General features: G+C 44.8%; 1 protein-coding gene across 2 annotated transcripts; it reads left to right on the top strand.

Moving 5' to 3' along the window:
- The first annotated feature begins 3,073 nt into the window (after positions 1–3,073).
- Positions 3,074–18,576, top strand: UTP25 (UTP25 small subunit processome component). Of its 2 annotated transcripts, none has more exons than XM_084512995.1 (12): positions 3,074–3,201; positions 4,012–4,051; positions 5,229–5,472; positions 6,237–6,443; positions 9,517–9,605; positions 10,817–11,227; positions 11,956–12,175; positions 14,202–14,404; positions 15,650–15,832; positions 16,437–16,549; positions 16,972–17,217; positions 18,046–18,576. In XM_084512995.1, exons 1-12 carry the CDS (start codon positions 3,089–3,091, stop codon positions 18,290–18,292), a joined length of 2,316 nt encoding a protein of 771 aa, XP_084369121.1. In that variant the 5' UTR covers positions 3,074–3,088; the 3' UTR covers positions 18,293–18,576. The 2 variants fall into 2 exon arrangements, with proteins under 2 accessions (XP_084369121.1, XP_084369120.1); XM_084512994.1 differs by having other exon boundaries at positions 6,231–6,443.
- Positions 18,577–24,035: the final 5,459 nt, after the last annotated feature.

The following is a 24,035-nucleotide window of genomic DNA, read 5'->3' as shown; positions in this document are numbered from 1 at the left end:
ACATTTGGATAGGAAAAGAGAATGATCAATACATTTATCCTGATAAAAGAATATATATATATGCTAAAATGGGGGGGGAGGGGGGGGAAGCATTTCATGAAGGGAAAAGTAAAAGTGGCAAACCAGGGATGAAAGCGAGTGCTGCACTTTACTAATGGAATGAGGCAAACAAATGCTGGCAGTAGGCTAGCAAAGAGGAATCAGTTGTATTTAGCTTAGCAGAGCACTCTGAAGGAAGCAGCTTATATTAAGCGCATGTCACAGGGATCAAAAGGATGACGATACACAGGTAGCAGCTGCAGAATACTGCTGGGTCTAGTCATGCAGCTGCTGACAGAATTAGGTCAGCAGAACAGACTACAAAATTCAAGCTTTTTTCCCCTCAGTTTTCTCTCCCAGCACTACCGCATGAACCAAAGCCCGCTTTGCTGCGAGTCTCTCCAGTGGATAGGAGCGGAAGGATCCCTGCCACCCGCCCTGCCGCCCTCAAGATGGCGCCGCGTCATTACCCTGTGGAGAGGGAGGGAGGGCGGCAGCCAGCCCTGGCGGGGAGCTCTCACCGCTGGCAGGACACGGGCCGTGGCCTTCCAGCTCTGCTCGTGCTGCCGGGGAAACAGCACAGGTACGCCAAGAGGTGGGCGCTTCCACGAGCTGCTGTCATGGCAGGAGTGCCACCACACTCAGGGCTGACCACTCCTGCCAAGCTCAGCCCTCATGTTGGCGTGCCTGCAATGGCCTGACAGAAAACGTGCTTCAGCAAAGAGTGCAGAGGGTGATGTGTAGCTGTTATTTGCAGGGCCCCTGATAACAAACAGAAAGGGCTTTCGTTACATCCTCCTCCTCTTGCTTGGCTTGGGAAAAATCTATTGCATCCAGCATGTAAGTTGGCGATGTTAAATATATATATGTATATTTGACATTGCTACATGTGCTCTGAGGAAAGGTGATCTAGTTTAGGAAGAGCATTATCATACTGCACCTAGTGCCTGCATGCTCTGCAGTCCCAGGGGATGTTAAGGTCTGTGCTGTTTTGTTGTCTGTTCCTCATCCAGGAGAAGGTGACGTGTTTGTTATTCTGCAGGGGAACAAATCTGTGCTGCCATTCACAAATGGGTCTTAATGTTTTACGTAGTTTGCAAACAATTTAATCCTAAGTGCCAAACCCTACTCAAGCAGGATCCTTCCTCACACAAGGTATGGGGAGGACATAAGAGAAAGGAGTCAGAGCAGAAAGACATCAGTGGTCCTAAGAGTATAACTGTTTTCAAGGATGAAATTAAAGTCAGGATGAAGAAAAGTAGGGGACAGTTGAGCCTGTGCCACAGGCCCAAACCTGCAAGCCAATATAAAAACTTAATTATTCTCAAAAGAAGTGTGAGTAAGTGATTACAGAAGCATTCTGTGATCAGAAACATTCAGAGCATCAAAAAAAAAAGGACAAGGTAAATACATTTTTAATTCATAATGTAATGTTAAAAAAAAAAAAAAAAAAGAATGAAACTCAAGTTGGTAGTGTGAAACATTATCAGATCCTGAATTTGGGAGTGTACAAACAACACTCAAATCAAAGCTGTATCCTCACAGGAGCTTGTTGGTAGTAGTGGTAATTGCCCGTTTGTTGATTTAACACACATCTGCATGCATAGGCTTGCAGCTGTTCACTGTCTCAGTAGTTGTGCTCTGTTCAGTCTCCAAAATCTACTAAGCCCTCATGGTTCAGCTGTGAATGAAGACTTTTTCCTTCTGCTCTCTCAGCTGCCATGCTGTAGAAATCAATAAGCAGCAAGTACTACAACATGCAAATAACCCTGCTAGGTGGGGATGAAACTTTTTTTTTTCCCCTACATTTCTGACAGAGAGGATTGATTGGCAATATTTTTCCTCTTAAAGATTGTGTCTTCCATATCTACAGAAAAACTACTGATCAAAAATCGGTTATGCTACTCAATGTTGTTACATGATGTGGTGAAGCCTACTGAAGACATTTACCACCACTGGAGCTCTCAAGTATGTCATTTTACATGCTGTGGGGCTACCCATTGAGTAGCAGACCAGACTATAACGGAATGGCCTGGGTTAGGACAACTTTTCCGCACCAGTATTGATTATCTTTCAACTCAGACAACTTTCTGGGTTATATATAATCAGAAGAAAGTGGTATTAATAACACACAGGAGTTGACAAATATCTAAAGTGTCCTTCCTAGTTAAGGAAAGTAAAGTGTCATGAAATGTATCGTCTAACTCCTGGGGGCTTCTCTTTAACTGGAATGCAGTTCATACTTCCTAGCCTCAGTCAAATCCATGGATGCTCTCAAATCAAGACAGACTACCTAGCTGCTATATTTTTACCTGAAATTCTTCACGCCCCCATCATTGTTGGGCTTACCTTGCCTCCACTTCCCTTTGGTACCCTTTTCTCCAGGAGACGAACTGAAATCTGTTGCGCGTGCTTTACAGGAGAGACTGGCAGTGTGGGGCAGTGTCCTGTGTTATAATGCTATTTGTGGCCTCTCCTGCCCTAGGTAGAGCAGCTTCTGCTAGGCCAAACAGAAATCAGGAGGTATGAAAGAATGTGAAGTATTTTGAAACAAAGAATCGAGTGTGAATTAAGATTCTCATTTGAAATACTGCGAAGCAGATTGAGGGGAAGGCTGGGGCTAGAGGACAGGAGCATCTGTGCGAGGACAGGCTGAGAGAGCAGGGTCTGGAAAAGAGAAGGCTGAGGGGAGGCCTCATCAGTGTGTGCAAATACCCGAGGGGAGGGTGCCGAGGGGACGGCGCCGCTCTCTTTGCCACGGCTCCGGGCACAAACTGAAGCCCCGGGGCTTCCTGCTCAACGTGAGGGGGCGCCTCTGTACTGTGCGGGGACAGAGCGCCGGGACAGGCTGCCCGGACAGGCTGTGAGGTCTCCTTTAGAGTTATCCAAAACCCTCCCGGCTGCCCTCCTGTGCTCTCGGTGTCCCCGCTCAGCGGGCACCGGGGCGCTTCCAGGGCTCCCCGCGGGCTGAGGGCTGCCGCGGGAGGGGGCGCGGCCGGCAGCGCGACGGCGGCGCCTGACGGCCGGGCCGTAAAGGCGGGCGGGCGGCATGGGGAAGCGCGGCGGCGGCGGGCGGGCGGCGGCGGCGGCGGCTCTGGGCCTGAGCAAGAGGCAGAAAAAGCACCTGAAGGACTTCGGGGAGGAGCACCCCTTCCACGACAAGTGAGTGGGGGCCCCGAGAGGCGAGGGGAAGCCCTGCGGTAGGCTGCCCTGCTTGGCAGATCGATGTTTAGCGCAGCAGGCGGGCTCCTGCCCTGGGTAGCTGTGCTGCACCAAGGGCCTTTAAAAAAAAAAACGCCGAGCAGGTTTGGTACCCGGGTCTGGGGGAGGCAGCAGCCAGAGGATGCGCCTGGTACGGCCCAACCGCGGCTGCTGCCTGCTGAATCTTCTCCTCCGGCTGAGCGGTCGCTCTCATCGCTGTGAACTTATTATCCTGAGCCAAACGTCAGCCTTGCCAGCTCTAGGGATCCCTCATGCTCTTGCCTAACTTTTATGATCCTTTAAAAGTTGTCCTGCAGCCCTTCCTTTCAGGTAGCTCTGGCCTGGCCTTTCTCCTCTGAGAAGAGAGGAGCAAATTTCCTTCTGAGCCTCGCCAGGTACAGTTTGTCCTGCAGGGTGTTCTTCACTTTACACGTAGCTTTTACAGTGTTTATACTCTTGTGGGTATGTATATAAAGAGCCTTCTGTTTAAAGACGGATTCTGCTTTAAAATACTTCTCTTTTTGATCATTTGTACTCAGGCTTCATTTATAGGCCATATCAGCTGAGAGAGAAACCTCTCAGGGTGAGCACTGAGTCTGTTTTCTTAGGGACAATGGCGTGACATGTGATGGTTTTAAGCTTTCTCTTAACTTCTCTAAGACTCCTGTGATTCAATAATTTCTTCTCCCCCTCATCTGTTTTTATACTGTACATAGTAACATTGACAGAGTAAAATATTTCAATCCTTTTTTTTTTTTTTTTTTTTTCCAGGGTTTCTGGAACACTAGAAGCAACTCAGATCAGTGAACTGGTAATATATTTTTGTTTCTTCCTCACTTTCATCTTTGTGCACTTCAGTGGAGTGAAGCACTGAGCATTTTCCATTGTTCAGGCTGATTCAGTTCTGTTTTAGAAAACCTGCTTCTTAGGAGGAAAAAATGAATGATTTTTGTGTATCTCTGAATTGTTCTCTGTAGTGTCAGACTGTGAAAACCATGAGACATCAGAAGAAGCAGGATATAATATTGCTGTTCTTGGCTGGTTCTGTTTTTTTTCACGTTACTTAATCATGGTGAAAAGTAAACGATGTTGTAAGTTGTTATTATAATACTAATAAAGTTGGGGGTGCGTGAGTTAGGGGATGAGATGTTTTGTTCTCTGCTGAATGAAGAAATTTCATGTTCATTCGAGCAAATGTTCATGCTCGTTCCCCTTCTTCAAATTGCCAATGCTTTAGTTTTCTTTCAGTTAACCTCCTTTATTGTCAGATAAATTAAACACTTCAGAGTTTCAGTCTGGAAAAACAATGAGTTACACTGTCCACTTGTTTCCTTTAGCACTTATTGCATTAATGTTGTATATACTGAGTGCTCACCTTGGACTGAAAGAACCTAAAAAAGAAGCAAATGGTGCTTTGCTTGTACTCCTGGTTTCACTGTAATTGTGACTATAACCAGGCACGTTGTGGTTGGTTTGTTCAGGCCTGGGACAGAACTGGCTCTTAGAGTCTAGCTTGTTTGAAGCTTAGAGCTGAGCCAAGCCTGACCAACTCCTCGGTGGATTTCTGTCAGCTGAAGGTTATTTCCCTTATTTCCTTGAAACCTGGAAGCATTTTCTGCTTGTATGCATGCCCTTCTACAATTTTTGTTGTGTGCATGGTTTTGCTAGGAAAATCCAGGGCCGGTTTGTCTGTGGAGAACAAATGTACTGACTCAGCTGGGCCTAAAAGAACCAAATTTTGAGATGCTCAGACTCAAATCAATGCAGAATGAGGTACTAGGGCCTAGGTCTACCAAGATGCTTTCAAAATCTAAACGGAGGTGTCCAGAATAACTATTTATGTCGGTTGTTATGTTGGTATATGGAGGTTTTTGAGAAGTCCCACTGCATCTGCACAGGGATAGAATGGGAAGAGGAAAGTGTAGCATGGGATCTAGAGGTGAGGGTGTTCATGTGCTGCATAATAGTGTTACTGTTTTCACTTTTAGTCTGACAACTCTGATAAATCGAGTGCAGAAAGTGATTCGGAGATTGAGGTGGAACCTGTCCCTGTGTACCACAAGCTACTGGCTACCCTGAAGACCTCTCCTGAGTCTGAAAGCGAGGAAGAGGAAAGTGAATCGGAAGAGGCTGGCGAGAGCGAGGCGGAGTTGGGCAGCGAAGGCTCCCAGGAGCCCAAAGAAGCAGATGGCGTTGAAGCAGACGAGGATGAAGTCCCAGCCCAGGAGGAAGGTAGGTTGCCTTTTCCCTTACTCTGGTAAACGTTGCTTCAGTAAGAAGGTTTGAGCAATGCCTGCTCTTAGCCAGGATCCTGCTTGCTGGCTGGGTGCTCTGCTGGTTGCTCCGTTGCCTCTTGGTGGGTGGGAGCAGCAGCTGCCGGGAGGTTTTGCAGGGCGGGGGGTAGCTCTGCTCGTTTTCCGGCAGGCAGCCCGCTGCTTCTCCCTCAGATGTTGTTTGTGCGGCAGCACAGGGGAAATCCACATGGAGCAGCATACCAGGGGTTCTCACCCACTCACTGGGAGACGCAAGCTGTTCTCTCACACAGCATCTGGTTTGGCTGCTGCCACTGAGAGGAGAGAAAGGTTTGCCTCACAGTGGAGGAAAGTATATTTAAAATACAAGGAAACCTCCTCCCTTATGACAAGACAACCTCATTCATGAAGTCTGCAAAGAAATTCTGAGAGGAGTCAATTTTTCATTATTTTAAGTTGTTTTAGGTTATCAGAAACTAAAAGTTGTGTTTTCTGAATAGGTTATTCCTTATATTTTCCCTGGGGAAACATGTTTTGTATTATTTAATGTTTGGCATGCTAGCCAGCCAAAGGTTATTTCTTTTTTTCCAAAATGTAAAATACAAAGCCCATTTTTATCTTTTTGCATACAGTATTTGGAGAAAAACTTTTTCTCCAAGTGAACAACGTAGGCAGCCAGAGGTAGCAATCAATAATAACTTTCCCAGAAGATGATAACCTCTTCCTCTCTCTAACAAGTCACAGCTGAAGACACAGCAGAAGAGGCACTCGGCCAGGAGCAGGATGATGGTGCGGATGCCTCTTGTGACCTAAGCCATGGAGCAATCGAGGAGTTCACTGATGTGAAACATGAATCTGAATTTAGCTTGGAAACCAATTTCATGGAAGAGGAGAGTGGAGGTTGCGATGCGGACAAGAAAGAGAGCAATTCTTCACGAGCCTTTTCACAAGGTAAAACGTAGTGTACTTTGCTTAGTGAGCTGCCTCTTGAGGAGCATCTGTACCATGTAAATTACCAAATTCCTTAATGAGATGCTGTATAGCTTCTGAGTTCTCTGGCTGCGTGATTCATTGCATTGCCCACGTGTGAGCCCATTGCATAAGGGACACTTAAAGCTAATGCGGGCGTGTAGATGAACCACTTGTTTCCTGCAGCGCCTGTGGACAGGGATTTGTTTCTGCTGTGACTTGTAAAGCCTAAAATACCAGGAACTAGAAATGTGCGTGGAGGGGGTTGTCTTCTTCTAACGTGTTAGTGGTAGTTAAAAAAAAAAAATATGGTGCAATGTAAGGGGTCCTGCAGGCCTGCACTTGGAACGTATTCTTGGCACGGACGGTGCTGGAGGTGGTCACACGACTGACCAGTGAGAGGATCCTTCACAGCTGGGTGGAGTTAGAGGAGAGGAGCCGAGGCAGGTACAGTAATCTAGAAAACTGCTCAGGGCTCTTGGATTTTGAAGGTTGTGCAGAGCAGTCTGTGCGGTGTCTGCTGAGGGAGCCGCCCAGCGTCTCGGTGCCGCAGTGCGCCCATGGGTGAAGGCTGCGCCCTGGTGCTGGAGTCATCCCACCACGTGTAATACCAATAGCCGTGTGCACAGGTTTGTGATCTTTCAGTGATACGCCACACGCTGGCACTCGCAGAGCTCCTACTCATATTTCATGCTCTGTGGTTTTAATATCAGATGGCGTAGTTTGCGAGAGGGGAATATGTTTGTAGCATCCCTAGTGATGCTGGCTTGTCATCTTAGAGCAGCAGCTGACATTAGATCTGGGAGGCAGCCTAGCTGATACATGAAATGTGGGGAAGCATCAAAGGGCCATGTGATAGAAGAAACAGCTCCTTCTTGTTACCATGAGAATATTACTTAGGCTGTTGGCGTTGCGTTTTAATGAGAACCACAGCTCTCCAACTGCATGCCAAGTATCCTAACAGCTTTATTCAACCTATAAATGATGCACTACTTTTCAGTGGGTTGCTGTAGCTCGGGAGTGGCTTTGTAATCTGTTACAGAAGATCTTATATGCCTAAGATACCAGAAAGTGAATGAATCTCTCCTCGGGTCCTGGGATGACTAGAATTTCTGAAAATGCTTTGTTGTCTTTCCTCCTCTTAATTTGACAACTTGGGGAATTGGTAGGACTTACTGAAGAGAGAGCACCTGCTACAATTAAATTATAGCCCTTCGATTGCATTGCTGGGAACATAGATTAGATGGCAGTATGTCCTGATTAGCAAATGCCTTGACTTTTGCTGGATAACTTGGGCTAGATATCCTCTGGCAAGCACTAGTGTCCTCTAATTGCTCTTCCTCATGCAGTGAGTGCTACTGTGCTGCAAGCAGTATGTGGGGTTTGGTTTTCAAAATAAGCTTTGCATATTAATTGTTAATTGTGCATCCCTGAGTCTTTGCATATAATACGATGTTACAGTTTCCTGCCTCCCTCTGCTTTCTGAAAAGAAATGCTGATTAGATAAATCGTACTTTTGTTCACTTTTGGCAATTTTTGCCTTCCTTCACCCAGATCTCCTTCTCTTTATCTGCTTTATCAGTGTGTTCCTATCAGTGCCCGGAGATCACAGAATCACAGAATCACAGAATTTTCTAGGTTGGAAGAGACCTCAAGGTCATCGAGTCCAACCTCTGACCTAACGCTAACAGTCCCCACTAAACCATTTCCCTAAGCTCTACATCTAAACGTCTTTTGAAGACTTCCAGGGATGGTGACTCCACCACTTCCCTGGGCAGCCTGTTCCAGTGCCTCACAACCCTTTCAGTGAAGAAGTTCTTCCTAACATCTAACCTAAAACTCCCCTGGCTCAACTTAAGCCCATTCCCCCTCATCCTGTCACCAGGCACGTGGGAGAACAGGCCAACCCCCACCTCGCTACAGCCTCCTTTAATGTACTTATAAAGAGCAATAAGGTTGCCCCTGAGCCTCCTTTTCTCCAGGCTGAACAAACCCAGCTCCCTCAGCCACTCCTCGTATGACTTGTTCTCCAGACCCCTCACCAGCTTCGTTGCCCTTCTCTGGGCTCTTTCAAGCACCTCCATGTCCTTCTTGTAGCGAGGGGCCCAAAACTGAACACAGTACTCGAGGTGCGGCCTCACCAGAGCTGAGTACAGGGGGACGATCACCTCCCTAGCCCTGCTGGTCACACCGTTCCTGATACAAGCCAGGATGCCGTTGGCCTTCTTGGCCACCTGAGCACACTGCTGGCTCATATTCAGCCGACTATCCACCATCACTCCCAGGTCCTTTTCCACCTGGCAGCTTTCCAACCATTCCTCTCCCAGCCTGTAGCTCTGCTTGGGGTTATTGCGCCCCAGGTGCAGGACCCGACACTTGGCCTTGTTGAACTTCATGCAGTTGACCTCAGCCCATCCATCCAGCCTATCCAGATCCTCCTGCAGAGCTTTCCTACCCTCAAGCGGATCGACACACGCACCTAACTTGGTGTCATCTGCGAACTTACTGAGGGTGCACTCAATGCCCTCGTCCAGATCATCGATGAAGATATTAAAGAGGACCGGCCCCAGCACCGAGCCCTGGGGGACGCCACTAGTGACGTCCATGATGCAGAGCCCTCGGCAGTAAGCTCACTTGGGTCTTTGCTGGTGACAGCCTATTTCACCTGCAAGGAGCAGAAATGCTAACTGATGTTTATCAGTGTCAGAGCTTCAAGCAGAAAACTGCCAGTCTTTTCTACTACATATTGCTTTCCTGTCCAACATTTGTTTTGTGACTGAAAGTCCTAGTGCTTCCATAAGTGCTTCGTTTTCTTTCTCTGCTTCCCTCCCTTTTTTTTTTTTTTTAGGCAATCTGTCAAATCTGTTCTCTGTGTTTATGTAGAGAGAATTTGACATCCTTTTTCGCATCTCTGGTGCTTTGAAATAACTAGTTTTAGCTGTGGTGTTGGCCAGCACAGAAACTGTTCGTGTCATTTGCAAATCCGTTCTGAAACTTGATTCTGGTATTAGCTACAACAGTTCTCAGGACTCTTTGTTGTTGTTGTTACACATAGATCCATTTAAACAGCACATGGACAAAGAACTTGAAGAAAAAGAAGTAGAAAAAATGTCTACGCTTTCTAAAACTTCAAGTCAAATCAAGGTAACGTTGTCCTGTAGCAATTCAAAGCTCCAAAAGATGCTGAGATAAAAATAACGTATTGTATACAAGTGCAGTAGGTTCGTATTATTGTTGGCTCCGGAATTGTCAAGGTTTTGTCACTGCATTGTTGCTGAAGTGTTTTCTTCTTAGCTTAATGCTGAGCAAGAGTTGAAATGTAAAGTCTGCTGTTACATCAGTGCATGGTGACATGCCTGAAAAAAAGTTTTAGAGTTTAGTTTATAATCCTGAGATAAGAGGTGTGTGCTCGTGGCGCTGGGTGGGAACAGGACTGGTCTCTGCGTAGTAACAGGAGGATGCCAGAGACATGCTCTGCAACTGAATTTGTCAGGTGACCCTTTGCAGTCTTACAAGTAGTTGTGATGCCCCCTCATGTTTTTGTTCAAGACACTTGTATCTCCGTACACGTTCACAAGCAGGTAAAGGTGGGTTTTAACCCATTTGTTAATACTGGAAGTAATGTGTGAATTACAGTACCAGAAAAACACCTCAGTGCTTGAAGCAGAATACTGGTTTTCAAAATAGTCATTTTTAGACGAACCTTTGCTTCTTAACTTTTTCACATCTGATTTCGTTTTGGAGGGTTGCCCTGCATTCTGGTCAGCCATATGCTGGGTGACATTTGTTGGAAGAGATCCAACAGTCAGTCAGGGAGCAAGCTGTGACTTTTTGTAGTTGTTTTTTTTTTTTTTTTTTTTAAATATGGTGGCCAAAAATACCAGTGCCACCTAAAGCAATGTATGATACATCTTTACTTAATTGGGTGGAGCAACATTATGGAAACAGAATGGGACAACTTGTGTGGCAGGAGGCTTACAGTTTTCCCGATGCACTGAAAGGTTTCACCCTTCAAAAGCAGTGCACACCTCAGTGTGGCTGATCTGTAAACGTGGTTAAGCTCCAGGGCTGGCAGAAATGACATCCTTCTTCTTCCTCAGTTTTCTCATTGGCAAAATGAGGACAGTTGTAGCCACGTCACTGCAAAATACATCCAGGTCTAGTGAGTTCAAGTTTATTGTTATTTTCTGGGGTAAATACTAAGGAAAAGGTAGTTTCTCAAATTTCATGAACCTGATTAAACTATCAGTTGTGGTGGTGTACTTTTGTGCTTTTAGCTGTACCAAATTTCGTATATTTGGCTCTTCCTTTTATGTATCAATGTGTTATATATATATATATATTTTTTCCTTCAGTGGCCGAGGCTGGGTCAGTTAACTTTTTCTTCCGCTTCAGAGAAAAATACAATATTAAAACCAGACAAAGAATTTGATGTGAAGCAGCTTCATCTTCATAAGCCTTTAGAATCCACATGGCCAAAAGTGAATAAGCAGTTCCTGTCGCCAACCACCAAACCAAGTGATCCCTCTTTTACCCCCTTACAAAGAGAGCTCCTCTCTATCATGAGTGCCTACAAGGACTTGTTCTATCCAGAAAGAAATGCTTTAACGAATGGAGAGGAAATCCGGCACGCGTACTGCTTGCACGCCTTGAACCATGTCCTGAAGGCGAATGCCCAGGTGCTCAGCAACAACGCCAAGAAGAGAGACCAGAAGCCAGGGACGGACAGCGATGACTACAGGGACCAGGGGCTCACCAGGCCTAAGGTAAGAGAGCTTCATAGACGTGATTCCCCTGCCCACCCTGGGTGCTTGGTCAGGCTGTGTAAACATCCTTCTGCCCTGTTACGTGACGGAATCCTAGGCATGTGCCTTTCTGCAGCCCTTGGCCATGCCTGGGAGTCATCTGCAGGGCAGATACCTTGGGAGAAGCAGCGAGCACAAGTTTCAGCCAGCCTGTTCCTGTGCCCGTTGCAGTCTACAGAGCTGGACTCAAAACCCAAAGAGGGGTTGGGAGAACAGAAAAATGTGTTTAACCATGCCCTGTAATCATACCCTCTGTGTGAGATGGAGGACCGCACTGCTCTGCTGGCCAGTCCGTGTCCACAAGCACGCTGTGTCCCAGCACATCCTCTCTCCTTGCTGCATGTCAGAATCTGGCTTGTTCTGCTTCCATGTGGACCCATCTGGGCCTGCCTTTCCTCAGAGAAGCTAAATCTGGGCCTGCCTCTCCTCAGAGAAGCTAACTGGTGACATGCCATAAGGAAGTCACAAGCTAGGGGCCTCTTCCAGTGTAGATGTGTGTGCCTTGACTTAGGGCACAGGCCTATCTGTCAGATCAGGTTTTGTCACGTAGGCAGAGATGGTTGGTGATTGTACTGGGGGAGGGGGCTGAGGTTTTGTTTTGACTGTTGGGAAGCCCAGTGGGGGCAGATCCAAGTCAAAATCATTACATATTTTATGAGTTGTTCTGTTGTAACTGTTGATCTGTGCAGGTGCTGATGATAGTGCCCTTCCGGGAATGTGCTTTGAGAATTGTGCACGTTCTCATCAGTCTTCTTGAAGTGAATGACAAAAGAAAAATAGATGTAAGTAATAAAAAGCGCTTCAAGGGAGAGTTTGGCTCTGACCCAGAAGAGAGGCCCCCCAATCTGAAAAGACCTGAAGATTATGAAGCTGTCTTCGCTGGCAACATTGATGACCATTTCAGAATTGGTAATGACCTACAGAACAGATGACTTTAGCTTGTAAAGCAGGGGGAGGTAATCTAACAAGTGTTTGCTAAATGTCTGGGAGCCATCAGGGCTGGTGGGACTTTAGATTCTGAGGTATTTATGCTGGTTTTTGTATCAGCAACTTGAATATTTCTGAAAATATTCTGTGCCTTACCACAAAAAAGGAAGAGAAAATGCAGAGGTAATGATTTTCACATCAAGTTCAGAGTCGCTTAAAATACACTGAGTGCTTTATTGTGGCAGGGTTGCCCACACCTCATTATAGAGGTGTGGGCAACCATCTTGATTTATGCAGCAAAATCTTTCATTTTATTAAAAAAAAAAATCATCTCAAGTTAGCAGTTATTCACAATTTATCTGTAAATCAGTAACAGTGGGAACAAAATTAAAGCTCAGTACGAAGCAAAGCAGTTCTCTGCTGTATTGCACATGGCCTTCATGAATGCAAAGGGATGGCCAGCAGGTAGGACTGTTGGACAAGCAGCAAATTTAAGACTATTTCGTAACGTAATGTCATGCTGTTGTAGTAACTCAGTGTGCAGGGAATTAGCTCAGTTCCTGGAGCTGCCACAGTGAGTAGGCAGTGTTTCTAACTTAGCTTGACAGATAAGAGGCTCTTGAAATTATTGCCCCTTGAAAGATAAATTGGCATCCCAAGAGATTTAACGATACAGTGGAAGATGCAAGAAAGACTGAGTGGGAACTACTTGCTTCCCCAGTGAATATCTATCTTGCTGAGAACATCTTACTTTTTGTAGCAAAATAATTTTCCTTTCAACCCTCTCCTGTACTACAGCCTGTTTGATCCACTTACTAGGTGTGAAGAAATGCTTGAAGAAACTTTCAGTGCTGTTACTTGCAGAAGCAAGTCAGAGAAGCAGCATAATTATTCTTTCTTAGTGTGCTTCACACCCTGTTACTTCAGCGCTAAGATGTAATTTAAATCGTGTTTGTTATGCCTTACTAAAACCCACCCTTACACATCTTTAAACCAAAGATGACTTACAGTTGTTAAACTGTGTATGTGATGACATGTTTTGGGGGAAAGTGGTGCTTTCTTCCTGGAAATTCAACCAGTTGTGCCTTTTATTTCATTTTATCATCAGGTTAAAATAGATAGCAGGAGAGGTCCCTGGAATTCTTGAAAGCATCTTAAAGAGCCTTCAGCTGTAGCTGTGGTCGCTGTCATCACACAGATAGGGAGAGAAGCTGAAGAGACCCCTCTGCTGGGCAGCCTCTGGTTGAACCATTTGAACACGGTTCAGATCTGGATTTTAAGATCAGAAAACTGTATGTTGCCCAGTAGCTATGGCACAAGTAATAGACTCCTTTGATTCCTTCCTTTTCCCCTCTGTAGCACGAGAGGTGATGCATGAGCTAATCTGTCCTGCACACTGCAGCGTGCATCTTGAGAAGCCAGGTGCCTGGCAGTAGTGCAGCACTGTTGGTGCTTGCAGCCTCTGTAAGGTGCTAAGCCTTGTCCTTGGCATTTTAGTAGCAACTGAAGCGGTCCTGTGAATGAAAGCAGTCTATAGTCAAGAGGTCCACACTGAATCTTGCATGACAGATTAAGGTAACTCATTACAGCACGTAATGGCAGAGACTGAAGCCCAGAGATTAGGGTAAAGGGAACAGTTAATCATTTCTGCTTTTGTGTTCCTGAATCTTTTTAGCCTTCCCTTTTTTTTTTTTTAACAGAAAATCAGGAGAAATGTGTTTCAGTTCAAAAATGTTGTTCAAGCTAAGAAAAATCTGGGGAAAAAAAAAAACACAACTTCCAAAAGAGTTTGCAGAACTTCATGAAAATCTGCCGAAGGCTGTGGAATGGGGGTGGGGTGGATAAGCACATTTTCAGGAAAGAGTTTCAGCCAGATTGATTTGTCCAGCTCTAATCACTAGCATGTGCTAAGGGAGAAGGAACATAGGAGTTACTGTTACAGAGCCTTCGGGAAGAAAACGGTTGATAATTGACCTTGACTAAGAAAATGCTGTTTGCTGTCGGACAGGGGTTGCGATTCTGCAGAAGAGTATGAGATTGTATGCACCATTTTACTCATCGGACATCATCATTGCCTCTCCCCTGGGCATGAGGACTGTCATTGGCGCAGAGGGGGAGAAGAAGAGAGATTTCGATTTTCTGTCGTCGATAGAAATGCTCATAATTGATCAAGCAGATATTTACCTGATGCAAAATTGGGAACATGTTCTGGTGCGTTTTCCATAATTTTTTTCATTTGCACTGTGTCTTGTTAGTCTGATTACAACTTATTTTTAACAATGAACAGTTTTACTTTTTTTTTTCTAACTAGACACATATGCTTGTTCCTTTTCTCTCCTTCACCCTGCTGTTTATTTTTCTTACACTACGAAAGATTTTCCTACAGCTTTTGGTAGTATTCAGTAATTGTTCTGAGTAAACCTTAGTATTTGGTGCTTTAGTGGTGTGTGTCATCAAAAGTTTTTTGCTTGTTGTTTTGGGGAGTTTTAATTGTCTTGCAGGATGCAATAATGATGATTCCTTTAATCACATCTGGGAGAAAGTCTGCCAGTTGTCTGACTGCCCGGTGTCTGTCAGACTGCAGCCGTGTGAGGAATTTGTGCAATCTATTTGAGATTCCCCCAGGAAGCAATGGGTACTGGTGCTTGTCTCCGCTGACTGCAGAAATATTAACCAGTAGTCGTGTCCTAAGTTAAGCAGTCTAAAGCTTTTCATGTATGGATAGCGAAAATATAGCTGTAGGATTGTGGTTAGTTTGTGCTAGTACCCATATGATATGGCTTTAGGTTAATAAAAGTTTTCAAGATTGAAAGGTTGAGGATTGTTTTTGTTTGTTTGTTTGTTTCACACGGAAGCACCTTAGAGGTTTTTTGGCCTGACATTGCAACAGCGTGATGTTACTGTACGTTTGGAATGAGCCCAGAAGGCATCTTGCTTCCTGGTGAGGCCCAGGAGCCTACACGATGCTCACAGAATGTGTGCTGGAGCCTGTTCTCTCTTTTGCTTTTGAGTGCAGCTGCCTGCCATGCAGCAGCAGCAATACTGGTCCGAAGCATCATTTAGTGAGGCCAAACTGGGGTGAATTTCGTGGCTGGAACCCGGCCTGGTGCTGAATGCAGCAGGGACTGCAGTTGGGCTGCTTCTGGCTCAGAAACCGTGGGCCCATTGACGTTGGTACAAACAGACAGATCCATTAGATATGCCCTGTGGGAGAAGCAGCAAAGGCTGCTGTTACTGATGACTTAAGAGATGGCATTTCTAAGTTCTGTGGAATGAAATTTTTAAAGTACTCTTGATATGGTCAATAAACTCCAAACAGCTGTGTCTTGGGAGATCACTACTGTTAAATTCTGTGCTTTCTTGCTCATCCCTGCCCACTTTTTGCTGCAGTTAAGGCTCGTGCAGTCTGGGTGCAGTGATATCAGTCTGCAATGATGTGTTTCTGTCTCTGTGTAGCACCTGATGAAGCACATTAACCTGCTGCCTTTGGAATCCCATGGGGTAGACTTCTCCCGAGTGCGAATGCTGAGTCTCAACAACTGGTCGAAGTACTACCGTCAGACGCTGCTGTTCAGTGCTCTTCAAGATCCCCAGATTAACTCCATCTTCAACAAACACTGCTTCAATTATACAGGGCAGGTGAGTTCACAGATGAGCTCAAGACTTCTTTAGGCATAACGGAGGGGGAGTAGAAGAGGAAAACCCAATGTGTGGAAAAACTGTATTTTAGTTGTAAAAGTCTGTGTGCCAGTAATTCCATTATCAAAGTGTTTCAGTCTGAGTCTGCATGATGCTGCATGACAATATCTAATGCTGTGCCAAAGCCATAAAAAGACGCTCTTCTTGCAGCAGTACTTGATCCTTTTGTTTCATGTTTGAAATTAGGTTTTATTTTTTCTTAATCTGATGCAGATTATCTTGTTCTATTGAATCTGTTGTCAAACCAAGGGTTCAACATCTTTTGTTTTTATGATTCCTGCTATGTCTGAAGCACAAGCAGCTATTTGAAAGAAAAAGTAAAAATCTGAGTTGTCCATCTCAAATTATTGAAAGGCAGGACATAAGCAGCTGTTGTGCATCTTTAGCAGCTTGGTTAAGTATATGTGAATGTATTTTGGTATTGGAGCTTTCTTAAAATCAGCCTTGTGCACTGCTCACAGATGTGAGATGCTAGCAGAAGGCTGGCTGGGGTGTGGCTGCATTGAGATGCTGCTTCCCTGAGCATCCTGCTTTGTTCCCACAGGTGGCTGTCCGCAACGTACCACTCATTGGCTCCATTAGCCGTGTTGTGGTCCAGCTCCCTCATGTTTTTCGGAGGATAGAAGCTGAAAACTTAACTTCCGTGATAGATACAAGGTACTCTGTGTTCCAAACCGTTTTGCTGTGCCCTCGTGACCACAACTTCAGATTTAGTTGAGCATATTGCTTCCTGCAGAGCGTAGGGCCAGGGGGATTTCTCAATAGAAATGTGCCTTCGTGGGCCTTCTGACATGGGCTGGACTCTGCACAGCTTTAAGGGAATGTGGAAGTTCTTGTCTAAGGCACTGGAGAATAAAACATTGGAAAGCAATACCGGTCTCTACCGTACCTGTACAGAGCTGATGAAGCTTTAGACCATTATCTTCTACAAGTGTAGATATCCTAAGTTTAAAGAAGGAAATACATAGTTAAAATGTTCAGTAGCCTGTTGTGTCTGATGGTATTCCTGTCTGAGGTTATATCAGCATTGGAAAACAGGTGTTAACTCTGATTAAAACATGCATGCTTTCTTAACTTAGGTTTCAGTTTTTCATCGACAAGGTTTTACCCGAGTACCGCGATGCCATCATGTCACACACGCTCATTTATGTTCCGTCGTATTTTGACTACGTGCGTCTTCGAAATTACTTCAAGAAAGAGGACCTGAATTTTGCTCACATTTGTGAATACACTAAAAAGGGTGGCATCTGCAGAGCACGGCGCTTCTTTCTCGAGGGAGAGAAGCAGTTCTTACTGCTCACTGAGCGCTTCCACTTTTATAAAAGGTGAATTGGGAATTCCACTTTTACAAAAGAGGCCTGAGTCTTCCTGTGGGTTGCATGTGTACTGTTTTGGAAGTGTAGTGACCTTAGTCATAGATGGGCTGTAGTGCTTTTTGAACTTGTTTGATCTTCCTAAGGAGTTCTTTGAGTGATATAAGAGCTTCTCAGTTTACTTGAAAATTTTCTGCATGCTGCCATGGTCCCTTGCAGAGCTTCTAATGCTTTGGTATGCACAGGACTTTATTCAGTAAGGTGCGTGCTGCCAAGTTCCACTGATGTCGGGAGAGGATGATACATCCTGCAAAATGAGGTTCTCTGTGCCTTTTATTAGTGCTTATCTGAGCCACTGTAACTACAAAAAATTCTGGAAAAGGTTATGCAATTAGTTCAATAATTCAATATAGCAGGCTGAGGCCAAAGGAAAAATCTGCTGCATCCTGACTGGAGCTGGTCGGAAGTTCCTGATGGAACAGATTTTGCTATTAGCAGAAGATGTTTTGGCAAATATATAAAAAAAAAAAAAAAATCATGAGTATCAGTGCGATCAGACTTTACTATGTTAGAATCTAAGCCAAAGAGGCTGAATACTGCAAAATTGGTAGTGGGCTGTACTTTAGAGGAAGTCACAGTGCCTGGCAGCATTAGACCTCCCTTAATTCCACACCCATGGCAAGTTTAGTCGTTAGTCTGTGATACAGGGTTTGCAGAGTTGAGCTGAAGTGCATTGAAGATAGTGGAAATTGGAGGAAGGGAGATGGGATTGGTAACATGCACACTTTGTACAAAATTCTGACAAAGTTACTTTACTTTTTTTTTTTTTTTCTCCTACAGGTATACAATAAAAGGTATTAGGAACCTCATTTTCTATGAGTTACCAACCTACTCCCACTTCTACAGTGAGATTTGCAATATGATGAAGGCCACAGACAGTGGAGTGGATGCTACGTGGACCTGTACTGTGCTGTACTCCAAGTATGATGCTCAGAAATTGGCTGCAGTGGTTGGCATAGATCGCACAGCTCAAATGCTCCAGTCCAAGAAAAATGTGCACCTCTTTGTTACAGGAGAAAATGATTAAGTCATACTGCAGGCAAGACAAATCAATGGACCTGGTTTTTACTCCTAATGCACTTTTTGATGTTGCATTTTAGAAATGTTTTAAATTTTTTAGTCCCTTTTACTAAGTTCTGCTGAAATTGTTCATGCAGTATGAAATTTTATGTTTCAGTTCTCTGTCCAACAAGAAACAAAGAATGTCATTCAAGGTTTTTTTCTGTATAAAAACAAAAATCAATCCAGAGTTATCACTATTCTTGTATAGAGGAAAACTCACTCTTCAGTAAAAATTGGTGGTGTGATAAATACCTTTGGATTGGATTGTTTCACTTAATTTTCTGGTGCAAACTCCTTCTTTTATCAAAGGCAACTTTTTCATTTAATGTAGGTAAAAAAACTGTGCCCAAGTATGAAGGCAGTCATTATTTTGTAAGCCTGGGTAAGAGAGGTGCAGGCAAAGCCTCTTCAGCACAAAGACACTGAATGAGAGCTGAACTTGCTGGGGTACAAGCTGAGGTTCTGTATTTTTTCCAGAGTGACCTAAATATTTATGTCTGCTATTTACAACCCTCCCTTCAGCACCCTAGCCTGTCAGTTTTACCAGATATTTTTTTATTTTTATTTTTTCTGAAGGAAAAATCAGAGTTGAATTTGTCAGGCAGAAAAGCCAAGCTAAGCCCCGTGACCACCAAAGCAGTCTTGTGGAGTACAAAACCCTGTGGTGCAGTTGCAAATACCTGTGTTCTCTCATCTCGCACCGTGGGTGGGTTTTGTTTTTTGTTTTCTTTTAGTCTGCTGCTCTTAACGGTTGCTTATGGAAGTGTCACGGTGCTGCTGCTTTTCTTCTACTTCTAGGAAGCTAAGTGTAATGTAGAAGGAGCTAAATGTAGAGAGATTGGGTTTTGTAAGCCTGTGTTAAGACTCTGGGAAGACTGTTCTGTAGAGGGGCAGGTGAGTCCTGTGCAAGCCCAAACGCAGAAGGAAAACATCCATGCTGAGATGAGACTTGAAGGAATTCTCGTCAAGGAGGCTTAAATAAGTATACTAGTGAAATAAACTCCGTCAGTGACTGCACAGGCATATTATTTTAGCCAATTTTTTATCGTATTTTTTATTCCTGTATTTCTCAGAGGCTGTGAACATAAGTAGTTAATTGACGTCCTGAAATCATTTAGCAGACACACCAACCCATGCAGTTTCTTGCTTTTCATTTGAAGTGATGGTTTCTGTTAACTTTAAGTACCTCTGCCATAGCACACAAGAGTTAAGAGCCAGCCAAAGCAGAGCTCCTGGGAACATCTGTCTGCTGTGGAGCAGAGACAGCCAGAGCAGCACTGAGGATGCTTCTTGTATGGCGTAGGCTTTATGTGGGAGAATTGTGGATGTGCATATAAAAGCAGGCACACAAAACAGGATTAAGGCATTTTCTTCCTACACCGGATGTGCTTAGCACAGATGAATAGCTGACCTCTGAGAAAGCTAAAGTGGGATAGCTACTTAGGGAGATAAAATGATGCAGTGCACCTACTGCTTAAAGAAACAGCAAGAGTATTGTTCCAGAGCCTACGTGAGGATTTTTCTGTTCTTGCTGAAGCTAATAACAAAGTGCCTTGGTGGGCGTGGGGCCAAACTGTAGTTTGAGACTCTCATATTTTTTCTAGTGACTACCTGTTTTATTCCTAAAACAAGTGTACTTTGATATTGAGGTGTGTAGTCCAGCTGTGCATTTTTTTAAAATGTTGATTACCAATTACAATTCACTGATCTCCGAAGTAACATACAAATGCCTCTTTACTGTCTTCTTTCAGTGCCCCTAGATGCAATCACAGATTAGATACGTGATTGTCCTCAGAGTGCTCATGCTTGAGATTTTTCTGCGCTGACAATCCTACTGGCGTTAGCAGGGAGTCTTACAAGCTCGGGCTGCCTGGGAAGCAGCACCAGCAGATCAGACAGGTCTGGTGGTACAGGGGGCTCCTGTCTTGGCGATGATGTGGAGGAGTTTCCTCCCTACCCTTCTGCCATGATGTTCCCATGGCTCAGCTGTTAGTAGAGCAGTGGTGAACTGGGTGTAGGATTTGGTCTTACTTAAAATAAAAAGGGGGCAGAGGAGATGTTTTATTTAAAATAATTCCGTGGTGCAGCTCACAGCAAGGCTCTGCAAAGCAGTTCATCCCAGAGTGGCTCCAAATACGGTGAGTTACCGTGAAAGGGCAAGCCCTGAGGTCAGAGTCTGGCCCCTCCTGGATGTGTGTTCACTGATAACCATGCTTCATTTGCTGGAATAGAGGCTGGCTCTAAATGAGGTGCTTAAGAGCTTGTCTTATAGCACATTTTCCTCATGACAACGTGGCTTTCAGAGAGGTGGCTTCTGAAACCCAATAGAACTGGTGATGGTGAGCCAGCCCCCGAGCCTCATTCATTACTGTGGACACTCGTAGTTTTAGAAATGGAGTACCTACATACAGGTTTCTTTTTTGTTTTTAATTATTCAAAGGTTAAATCTTTTTTTTAATTATTCAGTGCTTATTAAAGATTGACATACATAGAATAAGAAAAGATGCTATCAAATACAATATTTTACCTTTTTTTCTTCCTTGACAGCATGTAGTCTTAGCATTGCAAATTTTTCCAAGAATTCACCAATGTTGAGTAATTAATTCTCTTGAGGAAAGACAAATCTAAAACAAAATTTTGTTCATTTTGGCTTTGGCACTGTACTTCTAAGAGGGCGGTGATGTTTCTTAAAAACCCTCTTTAGTCGTGTTTCAAGAGAATCTCTGAGCACTGAAAACTAATTCTGAGTTCTTTTTATTCGTGAAATGCGTTGTATCACAATGTGAGAGTTGACTGGCATCAGGCAGAAGGCTTGCCAGATGCCAGCTGCTAATGCAGGAGTGCTGAAGCGTTAGCTAGCTCCTGGGAATTCAAACTCAAGAGTAAGAATATACTGGGATTAAGATGTTTAATAAGAACTTTTCAGCAGTTTCTGTCTCAAAAAAACCTAGTTGATGACCAAGAGAAAGGCACATCTACCTCTTCTCACAGGTAACCAGTGACAGGACCAGAGGGAATGGCCTCAAGTTGCGCCAGGGGAGATTCAGGTTGGCAATGAGGAGACATTTCTCCTCAGAGCAGTCAGGCACTGGGACGGGTTGCCCAGGGAGGTGGTGGAGTCACCGTCCCTGCAGGTGTTCAAGGAGAGGTTGGATGTGGTGCTTGGGGACATGGCTTAGTGGGTGACATTGGTGGTAGGGAGATGGTTGGACCAGATGACCTTGGAGGTCTCTTCCAACCGTAATGATTCTGTGATTTTAGGATTATTCTTTCAGTAGATGAGCTAATGTTATAATGGATCCCTTTTTCACTAACAAAACTTAATTAGGGTAATAGGTTTGCTATGTTTTGTTGCTCCCTTCAAAGATGACAAAAAGGCAATCTATTTTTTTTTTTAATGAAAATGTGATCACAGGATAGGAGCCAGCCTTCTGCTCATGACTGTATTAATGCAGAGGAGGGAGGGAAAGGTGACTTAAGGATGCTGTCTATGGAGTTGAGAAACTGTAAGGAGGCAGATTGTTAGCTTTGTAGCAGTCATTGGGAGACACGGGACAAATCATGTGAGATAGAAACTGGAGCATTCTTGTTAACAACAGGAGAATTAGCAATTACTTTACAGTTGTGCTGTCACACGCTGCCAGGGTTTCTGAGCTTTGTGTTAGTCATGCTCTTGTTGCCTCAGCGCCAGGAGTTCCTCTCCAGGGGATTTTTTATTTGGACTTGGTAGCCAAGTGTGGCTGAGGAAACAGCTTGTTTTGCAGGAGGGTTTTCAGAAAGCTCCTCCATGATAGAACATACGGTGGAGGTAAAAGGAGGCTGTGCAGAGAGATAGGGGTGTGGGAGCAGGTACAGGATAGCAATCCATCCCTGCCCCAGGCAGCAGCTCTCCTGCAGGGCAGAGGACTCCTCTCTTCACCATCTCTGTTACAGTGAAGAGTTGTCTGAGAGCTCCCCAAGCTTCTGCATTAGCTCAAAGGCACAGCCCAGGGCTTATGATATATTTGTGTTACTCCAACTCAGCTCTCATCCCAGTCAAGAGGATGCTTTTGCCCACACTAGAGCCAAGATGTAGATTGGTCCCCGTGGTTTTAAATCTCATCCTCTTTGCTGAGCTGATGGCAAAGGATAATTAGCACAGGGCTGGTTACATTTTAATTAACCATTAGTTTCAGTTTTGCTTGGAGTGGGTGGGTGGTGGTTGTTTTGTTGGGTGGACTGGGAATTGGTGAGTTGTACCTGAAATGGAGGCATTGAAATGATCATAATGCTGAGTGGTACTTTAGAAATAAATATTTGATTGTGTAAAACAGATGCAGGAATCTTCAGGAAAGGATGCAAGAGAGATCAAGGTAAGATTCAAGGAAACAAGACACAGGACAAAAGCAATAACCTTGGAGCAGCTGACAACATAATTACATCACCGCAACAACGACGAAAAAAAAAAAAAAAAAAAAAACAGAAATTTGGCCTTAGTCTTTCAGACAAAACAGCAAAATCACACCAAAGTCTTATGGGCTGCGTGTGACATTACATTGCCTGGGTCAAATTCTTGACAGTGACGCATAAATCTAAAGGGATGTCACCAAAGGTGCTAAAGTGGCATTCTGTCAGGATGCTACCAGGTCTATTATTAGCCCCTCCATTACACTGCCAAAAGGAGAATTCTCCAGCAGAGGCCAAGCTTGAAAAACTACTGTCAGCATCTAGTTGTTAGCGAGAAAGAAGCAGTAATCTCCACATTGTTTACATGCCTGGGGTGTCAGGATTCAGAAGCTCTCACAGCTCTTTAATTAATACGTTAGTAAATAATGAATATTTAGCTTAAACTGCATATTTATCTTTTTTAAAGCAGGAAAAACCGAATCAGTTTTGTACCAAGTCACGAGTGTAAGCATGAAATCATGGTATCACAGGATATCCTGCGTTGGAAGGGACCCACAAGGATCATCAAGTCCAGCTCCTGGCTCCACACAGGACCACCCAAAAATCAGACCTTGTTTCTGAGAGCACTGCCCAAACACTTCCTGAACTCTGTCAGGCTCAGTGCTGTGACCACTGCCCTTGGGAGCCTGTCCCAGTGCCCGAGCACCCCCTGGGTGCAGACCCTTTCCCTTAGCCCCAGCCTGACCCTCCCCTGTCCCAGCTCCATGCCGTTCCCTCGGGTCCTGTCGCTGTCCCCAGAGAGCAGAGCTCAGCGCCTGCCCCTCCGCTGTCCTCATGAGGGAGCTGCAGGCCGCCATGAGGCCTCCCCTCAAGGCGTGAAGGGACTGAGGCAAACCCGAACAGAGGCCCTGCAGCTGTTGGGGCAGCGGTCGGCATGGAAGAGCAGACTGAAGACGACCACTGGAGCCTCCACCAAGTGGTGGTCTGGGGAGGAAGGTTTCTTTCGAAAGAGTCTTGTGGCTTCCTCTGGAGCAGCCAGGGCTGGCAGAAAGCTGGAGTAGATGGAGAACAAACCGGTCTGATGATGCCATTTGGGATTCTCAGAAATCACTGAACGCAGTGCTGTTACTTTGATTATTTGCTCCTAAGCCTGGTTTTGCTTTTCCCCTGTTGCAACTACTGCATCTGGTTTTATGGAAAGGAAGCAGGAAGCTTGGAATAACAATGTCTGAGGTTGCCGCTTGGCTCACTGCTGCTCTGCTGCCTGTTACCCCCTCCCCGAGCACAGCAACATCCATCCAGTGGCACTGAATGCAGTCTCC

The sequence above is a fragment of the Aythya ferina genome (assembly GCF_964211825.1).
Source record: "Aythya ferina genome assembly, chromosome: 3".
Lineage (NCBI taxonomy): Eukaryota > Metazoa > Chordata > Aves > Anseriformes > Anatidae > Aythya > Aythya ferina.
This window is presented reverse-complemented; position numbering and strand designations above follow the sequence as displayed.